Below are 24,331 nucleotides of genomic sequence, written 5' to 3'. Positions count from 1 at the left end.
TAATGTTGTGGCTATATTGAAGAAACATCTCAAGACATGTCAAGAAGTAACTGTTGCACTTCACAAAATAAATGGCAGCATGAGGTAGGAAAATGATGTGGATATATTGAAGCAATATCTCAAGACATCAGTCACGAAGTTAAAGCTTGGTCGCAAATGGGTCTTCCAAATGAACAATGACTCCAAGCATACTTCCAAAGTTGTATGTACTTCTGACTTCAACTGTATATTTTTGTTCAGTATATTCTTTCTACTCTACTCTATTCTATTTGATTCTATTCTATTTAACTATATTCTATTTGATTATATTATATTGTACTCTATTCTATTTGATTATTTTCTTTTTAATTAGATTCTATTTGATTGTATTCTATTGTACTCTATTCTATTTGATTCTATTATTTTGTACTATATTCTATTTTATTCTATTCTATTCTACTGTATTCTATTTGATTATTTTCTACTTAATTATTTTCTTTTTGATTCTGTTCTATTTAATTAAATTTGATTTGATTCTATTCTATTGTACTATATTATTTTTGATTCTATTCTATTGTACTATATTATTTTTGATTCTATTCTATTGTACTCTGTTCTATTTGATTCTATTCAATTATATTATATTTGATTCTATTCTATTGCACTCTATTCTATTTGATTATTTTCTATTTAATTATATTCTAATTGATTCTATTCTATTGAATTCTATTATTTTTTTATTCTATTCTATTGTACTCTATTGTATTCTAGATTTAGACCAGACGGTCCATCCTCCCGTCTCCACCACTCACCCTTACGAGAACCAGGAACCTGCCTGTATGCCTCCTGATATAGGCTATGGCTGCAAGATGGTAAACGGTGTCGTCCACATCTACACTAATAAGGACACAATGGAGAAGTGAGACATTGGTTTCTTCCATTAAATCTTTCTCCCACTTGAATTGCTTTGGTAACACTTCACTTAAAACCTGCAGGTGTAAATAATTATATTCTGCTGTAATACGTTATAAAACTTGTCATCAGCATGTAGCAAGGCCGATTTTTATTTTTTTATGAATAATAATGAATAATAATTTGATTATTGAATTCACATATGAATCGGAGAATTTACATTGAATTAAATGTTTATTTAACTTTTTGTTTTAACTTTTTGAATTGGAATTTAATTGAAATTGTAAACACATTTTAATCTTTGGAATTTAATTGAAATTGTAAACACATTTTAATCTTTGGAATTTAATTGAAATTGTAAACACATTTTAATCTTTGGAATTTAATTTAATTGGAATATATGGTATTTCCCAGTTAATGGCTTTAATGCACATAGCATACAAAATTGACTGTAGGATTTGTTTTGAATCCTTTCAACCTGTATTCCTTTATTTCCAGTATAGCTAGGCTATCTGAACAGTGACATGATCAGCCGGAAAGCCTCTGGGAACTAAATTCAAAGTGGAATTTGTCAAATTGTTGGAAATAATAATGATTTGGGAATTGAATTCTTGGAATTGACCCATGGCATGTACAGTAGATCATCTTATAATGTCCCTTTTAAAACATGCACTGTGATGTCAGGAGCACAGAGTTGGAGCTTCCTTATCCAGACCTACAGGACTACATCAATGACATGAACGTCATGATGGCTCTCATCATCAACGGACCTGTGTGAGTACTGTACACAGACAGACTCTTTTATTGATTTACTTATGTACAGTGTTTTGTTCTCTTGTACACTTTTATTCTTTGTTTGATGTTTGTCTTTAATGTGTCACAGTAAAGTGTTGTTAATATAATAATAATAATATATGCCATTTAGCTGACGCTTTTATCCAAAGCGACTTACAGTCATGTGTGCATACATTCTACGTATGGGTGGTCCCGGGATCGAACCCACTACCCTGGTGTTTATTGGTCATGTATTGTTCCACTGTAAAGTATTGGTCATGTATTATTCCACTGTAAAGTATTGGTCATGTATTGTTCCACTGTAAAGTATTGGTCATGTATTGTTCCACTGTAAAGTATTGGTTGTGTATTGTTCCACTGTAAAGTATTGGTCGTGTATTGTTCCACTGTAAAGTATTGGTCATGTATTGTTCCACTGTAAAGTATTGGTCATGTATTGTTCCACTGTAAAGTATTGGTCGTGTATTGTTCCACTGTAAAGTATTGGTCATGTATTATTCCACTGTAAAGTATTGGTCATGTATTGTTCCACTGTAAAGTATTGGTCATGTATTGTTCCACTGTAAAGTATTGGTCATGTATTATTCCACTGTAAAGTATTGGTCATGTATTGTTCCACTGTAAAGTATTGGTCATGTATTGTTCCACTGTAAAGTATTGGTCATGTATTGTTCCACTGTAAAGTATTGGTCGTGTATTGTTTCACTGTAAAAGTATTCATCATGTATTGTTTCACTGTAAAGTGTATAGAGATTTTTTTATGGACCTAAAGGCCATGATTTTATTTGACACAATGTGCTTATTCACTACCACAGGAAGTCGTTCTGTTACCGTCGGTTACAGTACCTGAGTTCTAAGTTCCAGATGCACATCTTGCTGAATGAGATGAAGGAGCTGGCAGCTCAGAAGAAAGTCCCTCATAGAGACTTCTACAACATACGCAAGGTAAGTCCCACGTAACCCTAAGTCTAACCCTAAACTTAACCCTAAGTCTAACCCTAAACTTAACCCTAAATGTAACCCTAATCTAACCCTAAACTTAACCCTAAGTCTAAACTTAAACTTAACCCTAAGTCTAACCCTAAACTTAACCCTAAGTCTAACCCTAAACCTGTAACACCAAGAAGTCTACAACATAAGTTTATCAAAGAGACTTCTCCAAATGTATGCAAGGTCCCTCTTAACTCTAAACCTAACCCTAAACGTTGAATGGAACGACTCTCCTCAGAGCAGGAAAGAAGAAACCTTGAATGGAACCACTCTCCTCAGAGCAGGAAGGAAGATACCTTGAATGTAACCACTCTCCTCAGAGCAGGAAGGAAGATACCTTGAATGTAACCACTCTCCTCAGAGCAGGAAGGAAGATACCTTGACTGTAACCACGCCCATCCTCTGGTTGCATCATGATAAAGTGCCCTAATCCATCTTCTATGTCTGTGATTCCTTGTAAACCCAGGTGGATACCCATATCCACGCCGCATCCTGTATGAACCAGAAACACCTGCTGAGGTTTATCAAGAGGGCCATGAAGAAGTATCCAGGGGAGATTGTCCATGTGGAGAGAGGCAAGGGACAGACGCTCATGGAGGTGTTCGAAACCATGAACCTCACAGCCTTCGACCTGAGTGTGGACACACTGGATATGCATGCTGTAAGTGGTGGTGGGTGAGGGCATCATGGTCTCTGGGTAATTCGTATTATTATGTACGTAAATAGATGGACTTCATTTAGTATGATATATAATGTTACATTAGGTTGCATTATGAATGGAATTGTGGTTGTACAGTGTCACACCAATTACTGGGTGTGTATTCGTACCCGGTCGTACTTATCATACATCTTGGAGGATGTACAGTCCTATACGTCTTTTTCTAAGACCAGGTTGCTTGTTGCACTATAACAACAAAGGAGAACTACGGGAAATTTACGATGGCAGTTAGGGGAACTAACAACAAAGGTTAGGATCATTTACTAGTAGTAGGTATCATACATATATAATATAAACTAGTAGTAGGAATCATACATATATAATATAAACTAGTAGTAGGTATCATACATATATAATATAAACTAGTAGTAGGTATCATACATATATAATATAGACTAGTAGTAGGTATCATACATATATAATATAAACTAGACTAGTAGTAGGTATCATACATATATAATATAAACTAGACTAGTAGTAGGTATCATACATATATAATATAAACTAGACTAGTAGTAGGTATCATACATATATAATATAAACTAGACTAGTAGTAGGTATCATACATATATAATATAAACTAGACTAGTAGTAGGTATCATACATATATAATATAAACTAGTAGTAGGTATCATACATATATAATATAAACTAGACTAGTAGTAGGTATCATACATATATAATATAAACTAGTAGTAGGTATCATACATATATAATATAGACTAGTAGTAGGTATCATACATATATAATATAAACTAGTAGTAGGTATCATACATATATAATATAAACTAGTAGTAGGTATCATACATATATAATATAAACTAGACTAGTAGTAGGTATCATACATATATAATATAAACTAGACTAGTAGTAGGTATCATACATATATAATATAAAATAGACTAGTAGTAGGTATCATACATATATAATATAAACTAGTAGTAGGTATCATACATATATAATATAGACTAGTAGTAGGTATCATACATATATAATATAAACTAGACTAGTAGTAGGTATCATACATATATAATATAAACTAGTAGTAGGTATCATACATATATAATATAAACTAGTAGTAGGTATCATACATATATAATATAAACTAGTAGTAGGTATCATACATATATAATATAAACTAGTAGTAGGTATCATACATATATAATATAAACTAGACTAGTAGTAGGTATCATACATATATAATATAAACTAGACTAGTAGTAGGTATCATACATATATAATATAAACTAGTAGTAGGTATCATACATATATAATATAAACTAGACTAGTAGTAGGTATCATACATATATAATATAAACTAGTAGTAGGTATCATACATATATAATATAAACTAGTAGTAGGTATCATACATATATAATATAAACTAGACTAGTAGTAGGTATCATACATATATAATATAAACTAGACTAGTAGTAGGTATCATACATATATAATATAAACTAGACTAGTAGTAGGTATCATACATATATAATATAAACTATACTAGTAGTAGGTATCATACATATATAATATAAACTATACTAGTAGTAGGTATCATACATATATAATATAAACTAGACCAGTAGTAGGTATCATACATATATAATATAAACTATACTAGTAGTAGGTATCATACATATATAATATAAACTAGACTAGTAGTAGGTATCATACATATATAATATAAACTAGACTAGTAGTAGGTATCATACATATATAATATAAACTATACTAGTAGTAGGTATCATACATATATAATATAAACTAGTAGTAGGTATCATACATATATAATATAAAATAGACTAGTAATAGGTATCATACATATATAATATAAACTAGTAGTAGGTATCATACATATATAATATAAACTAGTAGTAGGTATCATACATATATAATATAAACTAGACTAGTAGTAGGTATCATACATATATAATATAAACTATACTAGTAGTAGGTATCATACATATATAATATAAACTATACTAGTAGTAGGTATCATACATATATAATATAAACTAGACCAGTAGTAGGTATCATACATATATAATATAAACTATACTAGTAGTAGGTATCATACATATATAATATAAACTAGACTAGTAGTAGGTATCATACATATATAATATAAACTAGTAGTAGGTATCATACATATATAATATAAAATAGACTAGTAATAGGTATCATACATATATAATATAAACTAGTAGTAGGTATCATACATATATAATATAAACTAGTAGTAGGTATCATACATATATAATATAAACTAGACTAGTAGTAGGTATCATACATATATAATATAAACTATACTAGTAGTAGGTATCATACATATATAATATAAACTATACTAGTAGTAGGTATCATACGTATATAATATAAACTAGACTAGTAGTAGGTATCATACATATATAATATAAACTAGACTAGTAGTAGGTATCATACATATATAATATAAACTAGACTAGTAGTAGGTATCATACATATATAATATAAACTAGTAGTAGGTATCATACATATATAATATAAACTATACTAGTAGTAGGTATCATACATATATAATATAAACTAGACTAGTAGTAGGTATCATACATATATAATATAAACTAGACTAGTAGTAGGTATCATACATATATAATATAAACTAGACTAGTAGTAGGTATCATACATATATAATATAAACTAGACTAGTAGTAGGTATCATACATATATAATATAAACTAGACTAGTAGTAGGTATCATACATATATAATATAAACTAGACTAGTAGTAGGTATCATACATATATAATATAAACTAGTAGTAGGTATCATACATATATAATATAAACTAGTAGTAGGTATCATACATATATAAACTAGACTAGTAGTAGGTATCATACATATATAATATAAACTAGACTAGTAGTAGGTATCATACATATATAATATAAACTAGACTAGTAGTAGGTATCATACATATATAATATAAACTAGACTAGTAGTAGGTATCATACATATATAATATAAACTAGACTAGTAGTAGGTATCATACATATATAATATAAACTAGACTAGTAGTAGGTATCATACATATATAATATAAACTAGTAGTAGGTATCATACATATATAATATAAACTAGACTAGTAGTAGGTATCATATACATATATAATATAAACTAGTAGTTGGTATCATACATATATAATATAAACTATACTAGTAGTAGGTATCATACATATATAATATAAAATAGACTAGTAGTAGGTATCATACATATATAATATAAACTAGTAGTAGGTATCATACATATATAATATAAACTAGACTAGTAGTAGGTATCATACATATATAATATAAACTAGACTAGTAGTAGGTATCATACATATATAATATAAACTAGACTAGTAGTAGGTATCATACATATATAATATAAACTAGTAGTAGGTATCATACATATATAATATAGACTAGTAGTAGGTATCATACATATATAATATAAACTAGACTAGTAGTAGGTATCATACATATATAATATAAACTAGACTAGTAGTAGGTATCATACATATATAATATAAACTAGTAGTAGGTATCATACATATATAATATAAACTAGACTAGTAGTAGGTATCATACATATATAATATAAACTAGACTAGTAGTAGGTATCATACATATATAATATAAACTAGTAGTAGGTATCATACATATATAATATAAACTAGACTAGTAGTAGGTATCATACATATATAATATAAACTAGTAGTTGGTATCATACATATATAATATAAACTAGTAGTAGGTATCATACATATATAATATAAACTAGACTAGTAGTAGGTATCATACATATATAATATAAACTATACTAGTAGTAGGTATCATACGTATATAATATAAAATAGACTAGTAGTAGGTATCATACATATATAATATAAACTATACTAGTAGTAGGTATCATACATATATAATATAAACTATACTAGTAGTAGGTATCATACATATATAATATAAACTATACTAGTAGTAGGTATCATACATATATAATATAAACTAGACCAGTAGTAGGTATCATACATATATAATATAAACTATACTAGTAGTAGGTATCATACATATATAATATAAACTAGACTAGTAGTAGGTATCATACATATATAATATAAACTAGACTAGTAGTAGGTATCATACATATATAATATAAACTATACTAGTAGTAGGTATCATACATATATAATATAAACTAGTAGTAGGTATCATACATATATAATATAAAATAGACTAGTAATAGGTATCATACATATATAATATAAACTAGTAGTAGGTATCATACATATATAATATAAACTAGTAGTAGGTATCATACATATATAATATAAACTAGACTAGTAGTAGGTATCATACATATATAATATAAACTATACTAGTAGTAGGTATCATACATATATAATATAAACTATACTAGTAGTAGGTATCATACGTATATAATATAAACTAGACTAGTAGTAGGTATCATACATATATAATATAAACTAGACTAGTAGTAGGTATCATACATATATAATATAAACTAGACTAGTAGTAGGTATCATACATATATAATATAAACTAGTAGTAGGTATCATACATATATAATATAAACTATACTAGTAGTAGGTATCATACATATATAATATAAAATAGACTAGTAGTAGGTATCATACATATATAATATAAAATAGACTAGTAGTAGGTATCATACATATATAATATAAACTAGACTAGTAGTAGGTATCATACGTATATAATATAAAATAGACTAGTAGTAGGTATCATACATATATAATATAAACTAGACTAGTAGTAGGTATCATACGTATATAATATAGACTAGTAGTAGGTATCATACATATATAATATAAACTAGACTAGTAGTAGGTATCATACGTATATAATATAAAATAGACTAGTAGTAGGTATCATACATATATAATATAGACTAGTAGTAGGTATCATACATATATAATATAAAATAGACTAGTAGTAGGTATCATACATATATAATATAAACTAGACTAGTAGTAGGTATCATACGTATATAATATAAAATAGACTAGTAGTAGGTATCATACATATATAATATAGACTAGTAGTAGGTATCATACATATATAATATAGACTAGTAGTAGGTATCATACATATATAATATAGACTAGTAGTAGGTATCATACATATATAATATAGACTAGTAGTAGGTATCATACATATATAATATAAACTAGACTAGTAGTAGGTATCATACATATATAATATAAACTAGTAGTAGGTATCATACATATATAATATAAACTAGACTAGTAGTAGGTATCATACATATATAATATAGACTAGTAGTAGGTATCATACATATATAATATAAACTAGACTAGTAGTAGGTATCATACATATATAATATAAACTAGACTAGTAGTAGGTATCATACATATATAATATAAACTAGTAGTAGGTATCATACATATATAATATAAACTAGACTAGTAGTAGGTATCATACATATATAATATAAACTAGACTAGTAGTAGGTATCATACATATATAATATAAACTAGACTAGTAGTAGGTATCATACATATATAATATAAACTAGACTAGTAGTAGGTATCATATATATATAATATAAACTAGTAGTTGGTATCATATATATATAATATAAACTAGACTAGTAGTAGGTATCATACATATATAATATAAACTAGTAGTAGGTATCATACATATATAAACTAGTAGTAGGCATCATACATGTATAATATAAACTAGTAGTTGGTATCATATATATATAATATAAACTAGACTAGTAGTAGGTATCATACATATATAAACTAGTAGTAGGCATCATACATGTATAATATAAACTAGACTAGTAGTAGGTATCATACATATATAATATAAACTAGTAGTAGGTATCATACATATATAATATAAACTAGACTAGTAGTAGGTATCATACATATATAATATAAACTAGTAGTAGGTATCATACATATATAATATAGACTAGTAGTTGGTATCATACATATATAATATAAACTAGTAGTAGGTATCATACATATATAATATAAACTAGACTAGTAGTAGGTATCATACATATATAATATAAAATAGACTAGTAGTAGGTATCATACATATATAATATAAACTAGACTAGTAGTAGGTATCATACATATATAATATAAACTAGTAGTAGGTATCATACATATATAATATAAAATAGACTAGTAGTAGGTATCATACATATATAATATAAACTAGACTAGTAGTAGGTATCATACATATATAATATAAACTAGTAGTAGGTATCATACATATATAATATAAACTAGACTAGTAGTAGGTATCATACATATATAATATAAACTATACTAGTAGTAGGTATCATACATATATAATATAAACTAGTAGTAGGTATCATACATATATAATATAAAATAGACTAGTAATAGGTATCATACATATATAATATAAACTAGTAGTAGGTATCATACATATATAATATAAACTAGTAGTAGGTATCATACATATATAATATAAACTAGACTAGTAGTAGGTATCATACATATATAATATAAACTATACTAGTAGTAGGTATCATACATATATAATATAAACTATACTAGTAGTAGGTATCATACGTATATAATATAAACTAGACTAGTAGTAGGTATCATACATATATAATATAAACTAGACTAGTAGTAGGTATCATACATATATAATATAAACTAGACTAGTAGTAGGTATCATACATATATAATATAAACTAGTAGTAGGTATCATACATATATAATATAAACTATACTAGTAGTAGGTATCATACATATATAATATAAAATAGACTAGTAGTAGGTATCATACATATATAATATAAAATAGACTAGTAGTAGGTATCATACATATATAATATAAACTAGACTAGTAGTAGGTATCATACGTATATAATATAAAATAGACTAGTAGTAGGTATCATACATATATAATATAAACTAGACTAGTAGTAGGTATCATACATATATAATATAGACTAGTAGTAGGTATCATACATATATAATATAAACTAGACTAGTAGTAGGTATCATACGTATATAATATAAAATAGACTAGTAGTAGGTATCATACGTATATAATATAGACTAGTAGTAGGTATCATACATATATAATATAAACTAGACTAGTAGTAGGTATCATACGTATATAATATAAAATAGACTAGTAGTAGGTATCATACATATATAATATAGACTAGTAGTAGGTATCATACGTATATAATATAGACTAGTAGTAGGTATCATACATATATAATATAAACTAGACTAGTAGTAGGTATCATACGTATATAATATAAAATAGACTAGTAGTAGGTATCATACGTATATAATATAGACTAGTAGTAGGTATCATACATATATAATATAAACTAGACTAGTAGTAGGTATCATACATATATAATATAGACTAGTAGTAGGTATCATACATATATAATATAAAATAGACTAGTAGTAGGTATCATACATATATAATATAAACTAGACTAGTAGTAGGTATTATACGTATATAATATAAAATAGACTAGTAGTAGGTATCATACATATATAATATAGACTAGTAGTAGGTATCATACATATATAATATAATATAGACTAGTAGTAGGTATCATACATATATAATATAATATAGACTAGTAGTAGGTATCATACATATATAATATAAACTAGACTAGTAGTAGGTATCATACATATATAATATAAACTAGACTAGTAGTAGGTATCATACATATATAATATAAAATAGACTAGTAGTAGGTATCATACATATATAATATAGACTAGTAGTAGGTATCATACATATATAATATAAACTAGACTAGTAGTAGGTATCATACATATATAATATAAACTAGACTAGTAGTAGGTATCATACATATATAATATAAACTAGTAGTAGGTATCATACATATATAATATAAACTAGACTAGTAGTAGGTATCATACATATATAATATAAACTAGACTAGTAGTAGGTATCATACATATATAATATAAACTAGACTAGTAGTAGGTATCATACATATATAATATAAACTAGACTAGTAGTAGGTATCATACATATATAATATAGACTAGTAGTAGGTATCATATATATATAATATAAACTAGTAGTAGGTATCATACATATATAATATAGACTAGTAGTAGGTATCATACATATATAATATAAACTAGACTAGTAGTAGGTATCATACATATATAATATAAACTAGTAGTAGGTATCATACATATATAATATAAACTAGACTAGTAGTAGGTATCATACATATATAATATAAACTAGACTAGTAGTAGGTATCATACATATATAATATAAACTAGACTAGTAGTAGGTATCATACATATATAATATAAACTAGACTAGTAGTAGGTATCATACATATATAATATAAACTAGACTAGTAGTAGGTATCATACATATATAATATAAACTATACTAGTAGTAGGTATCATACATATATAATATAAACTAACTAGTAGTAGGTATCATACATATATAATATAAAATAGACTAGTAGTAGGTATCATACATATATAATATAGACTAGTAGTAGGTATCATACATATATAATATAAACTAGACTAGTAGTAGGTATCATACATATATAATATAAACTAGACTAGTAGTAGGTATCATACATATATAATATAAACTAGTAGTAGGTATCATACATATATAATATAAAATAGACTAGTAGTAGGTATCATACATGTATAATATAAACTAGTAGTAGGTATCATATATATATAATATAAACTAGTAGTTGGTATCATATATATATAATATAAACTAGACTAGTAGTAGGTATCATACATATATAATATAAACTAGTAGTAGGTATCATACATATATAATATAAACTAGACTAGTAGTAGGTATCATACATATATAATATAAACTAGTAGTAGGTATCATACATATATAATATAAACTAGACTAGTAGTAGGTATCATACATATATAATATAAACTAGTAGTAGGTATCATACATATATAATATAAACTAGACTAGTAGTAGGTATCATACATATATAATATAAAATAGACTAGTAGTATATCATACATATATAATATAAACTAGACTAGTAGTAGGTATCATACATATATAATATAAACTAGACTAGTAGTAGGTATCATACATATATAATATAAACTAGACTAGTAGTAGGTATCATACATATATAATATAAACTAGACTAGTAGTAGGTATCATACATATATAATATAAACTAGTAGTAGGTATCATACATATATAATATAAACTAGTAGTAGGTATCATACATGTATAATATAAACTAGACTAGTAGTAGGTATCATACATATATAATATAAACTAGTAGTAGGTATCATACATATATAATATAAACTAGTAGTAGGTATCATACATATATAATATAAACTAGACTAGTAGTAGGTATCATATATATATAATATAAACTAGTAGTAGGTATCATACATATATAATATAAACTAGACTAGTAGTAGGTATCATACATATATAATATAGACTAGTAGTAGGTATCATACATATATAATATAAACTAGTAGTAGGTATCATACATATATAATATAAAATAGACTAGTAGTAGGTATCATACATATATAATATAGACTAGTAGTAGGTATCATACATATATAATATAAACTAGTAGTAGGTATCATACATATATAATATAGACTAGTAGTAGGTATCATACATATATAATATAGACTAGTAGTAGGTATCATACATATATAATATAAACTAGTAGTAGGTATCATACATATATAATATAAACTAGTAGTAGGTATCATACATATATAATATAGACTAGTAGTAGGTATCATACATATATAATATAAACTAGTAGTAGGTATCATACATATATAATATAGACTAGTAGTAGGTATCATACATATATAATATAAAATAGACTAGTAGTAGGTATCATACATATATAATATAAACTAGACTAGTAGTAGGTATTATACGTATATAATATAAAATAGACTAGTAGTAGGTATCATACATATATATAATATAGACTAGTAGTAGGTATCATACATATATAATATAGACTAGTAGTAGGTATCATACATATATAATATAATATAGACCAGTAGTAGGTATCATACATATATAATATAGACTAGTAGTAGGTATCATACATATATAATATAAACTAGACTAGTAGTAGGTATCATACATATATAATATAAACTAGTAGTAGGTATCATACATATATAATATAAAATAGACTAGTAGTAGGTATCATACATATATAATATAGACTAGTAGTAGGTATCATACATATATAATATAAACTAGACTAGTAGTAGGTATCATACATATATAATATAAACTAGACTAGTAGTAGGTATCATACATATATAATATAAACTAGTAGTAGGTATCATACATATATAATATAAACTAGACTAGTAGTAGGTATCATACATATATAATATAAAATAGACTAGTAGTAGGTATCATACATATATAATATAGACTAGTAGTAGGTATCATACATATATAATATAAACTAGACTAGTAGTAGGTATCATACATATATAATATAAACTAGTAGTAGGTATCATACATATATAATATAAAATAGACTAGTAGTAGGTATCATACATATATAATATAGACTAGTAGTAGGTATCATACATATATAATATAAACTAGACTAGTAGTAGGTATCATACATATATAATATAAAAACTAGTAGTAGGTATCATACATATATAATATAAACTAGACTAGTAGTAGGTATCATACATATATAATATAAAATAGACTAGTAGTAGGTATCATACATATATAATATAAACTAGACTAGTAGTAGGTATCATACATATATAATATAAACTAGACTAGTAGTAGGTATCATACATATATAATATAAACTAGACTAGTAGTAGGTATCATACATATATAATATAAACTAGACTAGTAGTAGGTATCATACATATATAATATAAACTAGTAGTAGGTATCATACATATATAATATAAAATAGACTAGTAGTAGGTATCATACATATATAATATAGACTAGTAGTAGGTATCATACATATATAATATAAACTAGACTAGTAGTAGGTATCATACATATATAATATAAACTAGACTAGTAGTAGGTATCATACATATATAATATAAACTAGTAGTAGGTATCATACATATATAATATAAACTAGTAGTAGGTATCATACATATATAATATAAACTAGACTAGTAGTAGGTATCATACATATATAATATAAACTAGTAGTAGGTATCATACATATATAATATAAACTAGACTAGTAGTAGGTATCATACATATATAATATAAACTAGTAGTAGGTATCATACATATATAATATAAAATAGACTAGTAGTAGGTATCATACATATATAATATAAACTAGACTAGTAGTAGGTATCATACATATATAATATAAACTAGACTAGTAGTAGGTATCATACATATATAATATAAACTAGTAGTAGGTATCATACATATATAAACTAGACTAGTAGTAGGTATCATACATATATAATATAAAATAGACTAGTAGTAGGTATCATACATATATAATATAAACTAGACTAGTAGTAGGTATCATACATATATAATATAAACTATACTAGTAGTAGGTATCATACATATATAATATAAACTAGACTAGTAGTAGGTATCATACATATATAATATAAACTAGACTAGTAGTAGGTATCATACATATATAATATAAACTAGTAGTAGGTATCATACATATATAATATAAACTAGTAGTAGGTATCATACATATATAATATAAACTAGACTAGTAGTAGGTATCATACATATATAATATAAACTAGTAGTAGGTATCATACATATATAATATAAAAGACTAGTAGTAGGTATCATACATATATAATATAAACTAGTAGTAGGTATCATACATATATAAAATAGACTAGTAGTAGGTATCATACATATATAATATAAAATAGACTAGTAGTAGGTATCATACATATATAATATAAAATAGACTAGTAGTAGGTATCATACATATATAATATAAAATAGACTAGTAGTAGGTATCATACGTATATAATATAAAATAGACTAGTAGTAGGTATCATACATATATAATATAGACTAGTAGTAGGTATCATACATATATAATATAAACTAGACTAGTAGTAGGTATCATACATATATAATATAAACTAGACTAGTAGTAGGTATCATACATATATAATATAAACTAGTAGTAGGTATCATACATATATAATATAAACTAGTAGTAGGTATCATACATGTATAATATAAACTAGACTAGTAGTAGGTATCATACATATATAATATAAACTAGTAGTAGGTATCATACATATATAAACTAGTAGTAGGCATCATACATGTATAATATAAACTAGTAGTTGGTATCATATATATATAATATAAACTAGACTAGTAGTAGGTATCATACATATATAATATAAACTAGTAGTAGGTATCATACATATATAAACTAGTAGTAGGCATCATACATGTATAATATAAACTAGTAGTTGGTATCATATATATATAATATAAACTAGACTAGTAGTAGGTATCATACATATATAATATAAACTAGACTAGTAGTAGGTATCATATATATATAATATAAACTAGTAGTTGGTATCATATATATATAATATAAACTAGACTAGTAGTAGGTATCATACATATATAATATAAACTAGTAGTAGGTATCATACATATATAATATAAACTAGTAGTAGGTATCATACATATATAATATAAACTAGACTAGTAGTAGGTATCATACATATATAATATAAACTAGACTAGTAGTAGGTATCATACATATATAATATAAACTAGACTAGTAGTAGGTATCATACATATATAATATAAACTATACTAGTAGTAGGTATCATACATATATAATATAAACTAGACTAGTAGTAGGTATCATACATATATAATATAAACTAGACTAGTAGTAGGTATCATACATATATAATATAAACTAGACTAGTAGTAGGTATCATACATATATAATATAAACTATACTAGTAGTAGGTATCATACATATATAATATAAACTAGACTAGTAGTAGGTATCATACATATATAATATAAACTAGACTAGTAGTAGGTATCATACATATATAATATAAACTAGACTAGTAGTAGGTATCATACATATATAATATAAACTAGTAGTAGGTATCATACATATATAATATAAACTAGACTAGTAGTAGGTATCATACATATATAATATAAACTAGTAGTAGGTATCATACATATATAATATAAACTAGTAGTAGGTATCATACATATATAATATAAACTAGACTAGTAGTAGGTATCATACATATATAATATAAACTAGACTAGTAGTAGGTATCATACATATATAATATAAACTAGACTAGTAGTAGGTATCATACATATATAATATAAACTAGACTAGTAGTAGGTATCATACATATATAATATAAACTAGTAGTAGGTATCATACATATATAATATAAACTAGACTAGTAGTAGGTATCATACATATATAATATAAACTAGTAGTAGGTATCATACATATATAATATAAAATAGACTAGTAGTAGGTATCATACATGTATAATATAAACTAGTAGTAGGTATCATACATATATAATATAAACTAGTAGTAGGTATCATACATATATAATATAAACTAGACTAGTAGTAGGTATCATACATATATAATATAAACTATACTAGTAGTAGGTATCATACATATATAATATAAACTAGACTAGTAGTAGGTATCATACATATATAATATAAACTAGACTAGTAGTAGGTATCATACATATATAATATAAACTAGACTAGTAGTAGGTATCATACATATATAATATAAACTAGACTAGTAGTAGGTATCATACATATATAATATAAACTAGTAGTAGGTATCATACATATATAATATAAACTATACTAGTAGTAGGTATCATACATATATAATATAAAATAGACTAGTAGTAGGTATCATACATATATAATATAAACTAGTAGTAGGTATCATATATATATAATATAAACTAGTAGTTGGTATCATACATATATAATATAAAATAGACTAGTAGTAGGTATCATACATATATAATATAAACTAGACTAGTAGTAGGTATCATACATATATAATATAGACTAGTAGTAGGTATCATACATATATAATATAAACTAGACTAGTAGTAGGTATCATACGTATATAATATAAAATAGACTATAATATAAATAATATAGACTAGTAGTAGGTATCATACATATATAATATAAACTAGACTAGTAGTAGGTATCATACATATATAATATAAACTAGTAGTAGGTATCATACATATATAATATAAAATAGACTAGTAGTAGGTATCATACATATATAATATAAACTAGACTAGTAGTAGGTATCATACATATATAATATAAACTAGACTAGTAGTAGGTATCATACATATATAATATAGACTAGTAGTAGGTATCATACATATATAATATAAATAGACTAGTAGTAGGTATCATACATATATAATATAGACTAGTAGTAGGTATCATACATATATAATATAAATAGACTAGTAGTAGGTATCATACATATATAATATAAATAGACTAGTAGTAGGTATCATACATATATAATATAAAATAGACTAGTAGTAGGTATCATACATATATAATATAGACTAGTAGTAGGTATCATACATATATAATATAAACTAGACTAGTAGTAGGTATCATACATATATAATATAAACTAGACTAGTAGTAGGTATCATACATATATAATATAAACTAGTAGTAGTATCATACATATATAATATAAAATAGACTAGTAGTATATCATAATATAAATATAGACTAGTAGTAGGTATCATACATATATAATATAAACTAGACTAGTAGTAGGTATCATACATATATAATATAAACTAGACTAGTAGTAGGTATCATACAATATAATATATATAATATAAACTAGTAGTAGGTATCATACATATATAATATAAATTAGACTAGTAGTAGGTATCATACATATATAATATAAACTAGACTAGTAGTAGGTATCATACATATATAATATAAACTAGACTAGTAGTAGGTATCATACATATATAATATAAACTAGACTAGTAGTAGGTATCATACATATATAATATAAACTAGACTAGTAGTAGGTATCATACATATATAATATAAACTAGACTAGTAGTAGGTATCATACATATATAATATAAAAACTAGTAGTAGGTAAACATATATAATATAAACTAGTAGTAGGTATCATACATATATAATATAAACTAGACTAGTAGTAGGTATCATACATATATAATATAAATAGACTAGTAGTAGGTATCATACATATATAATATAAAATAGACTAGTAGTAGGTATCATACATATATAATATAAAATAGACTAGTAGTAGGTATCATACATATATAATATAAACTATACTAGTAGTAGGTATCATACATATATAATATAAACTAGACTAGTAGTAGGTATCATACATATATAATATAAACTAGACTAGTAGTAGGTATCATACATATATAATATAAAATAGACTAGTAGTAGGTATCATACATATATAATATAAACTAGACTAGTAGTAGGTATCATACATATATAATATAAAATAGACTAGTAGTAGGTATCATACATATATAATATAAACTAGACTAGTAGTAGGTATCATACATATATAATATAGACTAGTAGTAGGTATCATACATATATAATATAAACTAGACTAGTAGTAGGTATCATACATATATAATATAAAATAGACTAGTAGTAGGTATCATACATATATATAATATAGACTAGTAGTAGGTATCATACATATATAATATAAACTAGACTAGTAGTAGGTATCATACATATATAATATAAAATAGACTAGTAGTAGGTATCATACATATATAATATATAGACTAGTAGTAGGTATCATACATATATATATATAATAGACTAGTAGTAGGTATCATACATATATAATATAAACTAGACTAGTAGTAGGTATCATACGTATATAATATAAAATAGACTAGTAGTAGGTATCATACATATATAATATAGACTAGTAGTAGGTATCATACATATATAATATAAACTAGACTAGTAGTAGGTATATAATATATAAATAGACTAGTAGTAGGTATCATACATATATAATATAAAATAGACTAGTAGTAGGTATCATACATATATAATATAAACTAGACTAGTAGTAGGTATCATACATATATAATATAAACTAGACTAGTAGTAGGTATCATACATATATAATATAAAATAGACTAGTAGTAGGTATCATACATATATAATATAAACTAGACTAGTAGTAGGTATCATACATATATAATATAAACTAGTAGTAGGTATCATACATATATAATATAAACTAGTAGTAGGTATCATACATATATAATATAAACTAGACTAGTAGTAGGTATCATACATATATAATATAAACTAGTAGTAGGTATCATACATATATAATATAAACTAGACTAGTAGTAGGTATCATACATATATAATATAAACTATACTAGTAGTAGGTATCATACATATATAATATAAACTAGACTAGTAGTAGGTATCATACATATATAATATAAACTAGACTAGTAGTAGGTATCATACATATATAATATAAACTAGACTAGTAGTAGGTATCATACATATATAATATAAACTATACTAGTAGTAGGTATCATACATATATAATATAAACTAGACTAGTAGTAGGTATCATACATATATAATATAAACTAGAGTAGTAGTAGGTATCATACATATATAAAATAGACTAGTAGTAGGTATCATACATATATAATATAAAATAGACTAGTAGTAGGTATCATACATATATAATATAAACTAGACTAGTAGTAGGTATCATACATATATAATATAAACTATACTAGTAGTAGGTATCATACATATATAATATAAACTATACTAGTAGTAGGTATCATACATATATAATATAAACTAGACTAGTAGTAGGTATCATACGTATATAATATAAACTAGACTAGTAGTAGGTATCATACATATATAATATAAACTAGACTAGTAGTAGGTATCATACATATATAATATAAACTAGTAGTAGGTATCATACATATATAATATAAACTATACTAGTAGTAGGTATCATACATATATAATATAAACTAGACTAGTAGTAGGTATCATACATATATAATATAAACTAGTAGTAGGTATCATACATATATAATATAAACTAGACTAGTAGTAGGTATCATACATATATAATATAAAATAGACTAGTAGTAGGTATCATACATATATAATATAAACTAGACTAGTAGTAGGTATCATACATATATAATATAGACTAGTAGTAGGTATCATACATATATAATATAAACTAGACTAGTAGTAGGTATCATACGTATATAATATAAAATAGACTAGTAGTAGGTATCATACATATATAATATAGACTAGTAGTAGGTATCATACATATATAATATAAACTAGACTAGTAGTAGGTATCATACATATATAATATAAAATAGACTAGTAGTAGGTATCATACATATATAATATAGTAAAATAGACTAGTAGTAGGTATCATACATATATAATATAAACTAGACTAGTAGTAGGTATCATACATATATAATATAAAATAGACTAGTAGTAGGTATCATACATATATAATATAAATAGACTAGTAGTAGGTATCATACATATATAATATAAACTAGACTAGTAGTAGGTATCATACATATATAATATAGACTAGTAGTAGGTATCATACATATATAATATAAAATAGACTAGTAGTAGGTATCATACATATATAATATAAACTAGACTAGTAGTAGGTATCATACATATATAATATAAACTAGACTAGTAGTAGGTATCATACATATATAATATAAACTAGACTAGTAGTAGGTATCATACATATATAATATAAACTAGACTAGTAGTAGGTATCATACATATATAATATAAACTAGACTAGTAGTAGGTATCATACATATATAATATAAACTAGACTAGTAGTAGGTATCATACATATATAATATAAACTAGTAGTAGGTATCATACATATATAATATAAACTAGACTAGTAGTAGGTATCATACATATATAATATAAACTAGACTAGTAGTAGGTATCATACATATATAATATAAACTAGACTAGTAGTAGGTATCATACATATATAATATAAACTAGACTAGTAGTAGGTATCATACATATATAATATAAACTAGTAGTAGGTATCATACATATATAATATAAACTAGTAGTAGGTATCATACATATATAATATAAACTAGTAGTAGGTATCATACATTTATAATATAAACTAGACTAGTAGTAGGTATCATACATTTATAATATAAACTAGACTAGTAGTAGGTATCATACATTTATAATATAAACTAGACTAGTAGTAGGTATCAAACATATATAAACTAGACTCGTAGTAGGTATCAAACACTACATAGCCTCAAAACATGGTTAAACCTATAATGTTGATATAACGGATGGTCAGTCCTCTTATTCCTAGCTCTGTCTGAGAGTTTTGCTGAGAAATATGGATGAAAGGTCGTTCTATTTCTGAGAGCTTTTTCGTTGAACTTGCCGATCACCACTTCACTTTGAAGATAGACGACCCAGCTGACTTGAAATCTTGACGTTGATCGAGTCTTACTGTCTCCTTTTCTCATCGCAGGACCGCAACACTTTCCACCGCTTTGACAAGTTTAACGCCAAATACAACCCCATCGGGGAGTCCATCCTGAGAGAGATCTTCATCAAGACAGACAACCACGTACAGGGGAAATACTTTGGACACATCGTCAAGGTGCCTGCCGAATGAGCACATCATCGATATAGTAAAGTCTCTACTTGTCCAATAAGGGCAAGTGTTTGAATTCTTGTAAAGTTTTCTAGTAAAGTTGTGCAGTACTTGGCGCCCCCTGCTGACCGGTGTGTGTCTCTGCTCCTCAGGAGGTGATGGCTGACCTGGAGGAGAGTAAATACCAGAACGTGGAGCTGCGTCTGTCCATCTGCGGCCGCTGCAGAGACGAATGGGACAAGCTGGCCCAGTGGGCCGTCAAACACCAAGTCTACTCTAACAATGTACGCTGGCTGGTGCAGGTCCCACGACTCTTGTGAGTACAACTAACCTCTACTCAAGGAGAACTCTGTCTTGCGAGTACAACTATTCCTCTATTCAAGGAGAAGTATGTCTTGTGAGTACAACTAACCTCTATCAAGGAGAACACTGTCTTGTTTGGTTTTCCCCTACTTCACTTCCTGCCTCACTCTTTGTGAGACTTTTGTCTCTCTCTCCACAGTGATGTGTACCACACCAAGAAGCAGCTGTGTAACTTCCAGGAGCTGCTGGATAACATCTTCATGCCTCTGTTCGAGGTTACCATCGACCCCGCCAGGCACCGTGAGCTGCACCTCTTCCTACAACACGTGAGTAAACAACCAGGTTCAGTGGTACAGAGGACCTTGTATTTGATGACGATATAGAAGAATTTAGGGCTCCCGAATGGCGCAGTGCATCTCAGTGCTAGAGGCATCACCACAGACCCTGGTTCAAATCCCAGGCCTTATTGCAACCCACAGGGCGACGCAAAATTGGCCCAGGGGAGGGTTTGGCTGCCGTCATTGTAAAATAAGAATTTCTTCTTAACTGACTTGCCTAGTTAAATAAAGGTTTAATAAAAAATAAATAAATATGCCATAGCAGATGTCTGTATGTGTTCAGGTGGTGGGCCTCGACAGTGTGGACGACGAGTCTAAACCAGAGCAACACTGCTTCAACATGGAGAGTCCTCCGCCAGTCGACTGGACTGTGGAAGACAACCCTCCTTATGCCTACTACCTGTACTATATGTACGCTAACATGACCGTGCTCAACCACCTGCGCAGGTACGAGACCCCGTGACGCTATACCGTTTACGCTGATTCTGTCATTACCTTGACTTGTTATCTTATCACTGTAAACGCTTGGCTATGTGTGGGAACAGTAGCTAGATCAGGGCTCTCATAGAGAGCTACCTCTCCTGTAGGTTTTTCAGTCCAACCCTAATCTAGTGGTGTACCTATTTCTAATAATCAGCTGGTTGATAAACTGAATCCGGTTAGTTATAACCACGAATGTATAAAAACCCTAGATTGCTGATGCTATGTATTGGCCAATGAGAGGCTTAGAAGCTACCGGTCGGCCATATTGGCACTCCCCGGAAGTAGCAGTCCTCCATAGGAATGAATAGAATTCTACAGTATTTCAATTAAATGTTCAGGGGCAGAGGAGATGACCAGAGGAGATGACCAGAGGAGATGACCAGAGGAGATGACCAGAGGAGATGACCAAAGGAGATGACCAGAGGAGATGACCAAAGGAGATGACCAGAGGAGATGACCAGAGGAGATGACCAGAGGAGATGACCAGAGGAGATGACCAGAGGAGATGACCAAAGGCGATGACCAAAGGCGATGACCAGAGGAGATGACCAGAGGAGATGACCAGAGGAGATGACCAGAGGAGATGACCAGAGGAGATGACCAGAGGAGATGACCAGAGGAGATGACCAAAGGAGATGACCAGAGGAGATGACCAGAGGAGATGACCAAAGGAGATGACCAGAGGAGATGACCAAAGGAGATGACCAGAGGAGATGACCAAAGGAGATGACCAGAGGAGATGACCAAAGGAGATGACCAGAGGAGATGACCAGAGGAGATGACCAGAGGAGATGACCAGAGGAGATGACCAAAGGAGATGACCAGAGCTTACCCATGGTGTTGCACAACAATATACAGAGCCTTCAGAAAGTATTCAAACTCCAAGACTT

At 27.0% G+C, this 24,331-nt stretch overlaps 1 protein-coding gene across 1 annotated transcript in view; it reads left to right on the top strand.

Annotated features, from left to right (window-relative positions):
- LOC118360637 (AMP deaminase 2-like) overlaps positions 1-24,331 on the top strand; it is a 53,166-nt gene that overhangs the window by 21,747 nt on the left and 7,088 nt on the right. The window contains exons 7-14 of the mRNA XM_035739892.2: positions 751-898; positions 1,576-1,665; positions 2,502-2,631; positions 3,143-3,337; positions 22,192-22,323; positions 22,470-22,633; positions 22,820-22,946; positions 23,242-23,405. Coding sequence (XP_035595785.2) covers positions 751-898; positions 1,576-1,665; positions 2,502-2,631; positions 3,143-3,337; positions 22,192-22,323; positions 22,470-22,633; positions 22,820-22,946; positions 23,242-23,405 — 1,150 coding nt within the window. The remainder of the gene's footprint in view (positions 1-750; positions 899-1,575; positions 1,666-2,501; positions 2,632-3,142; positions 3,338-22,191; positions 22,324-22,469; positions 22,634-22,819; positions 22,947-23,241; positions 23,406-24,331) is intronic.

The sequence above is a fragment of the Oncorhynchus keta genome, chromosome 28 (genome assembly GCF_023373465.1).
Source record: "Oncorhynchus keta strain PuntledgeMale-10-30-2019 chromosome 28, Oket_V2, whole genome shotgun sequence".
NCBI lineage: Eukaryota > Metazoa > Chordata > Actinopteri > Salmoniformes > Salmonidae > Oncorhynchus > Oncorhynchus keta.
Note: the sequence above shows the minus strand (reverse complement) of the source record. Positions and strands in the feature narration are given on the sequence as shown.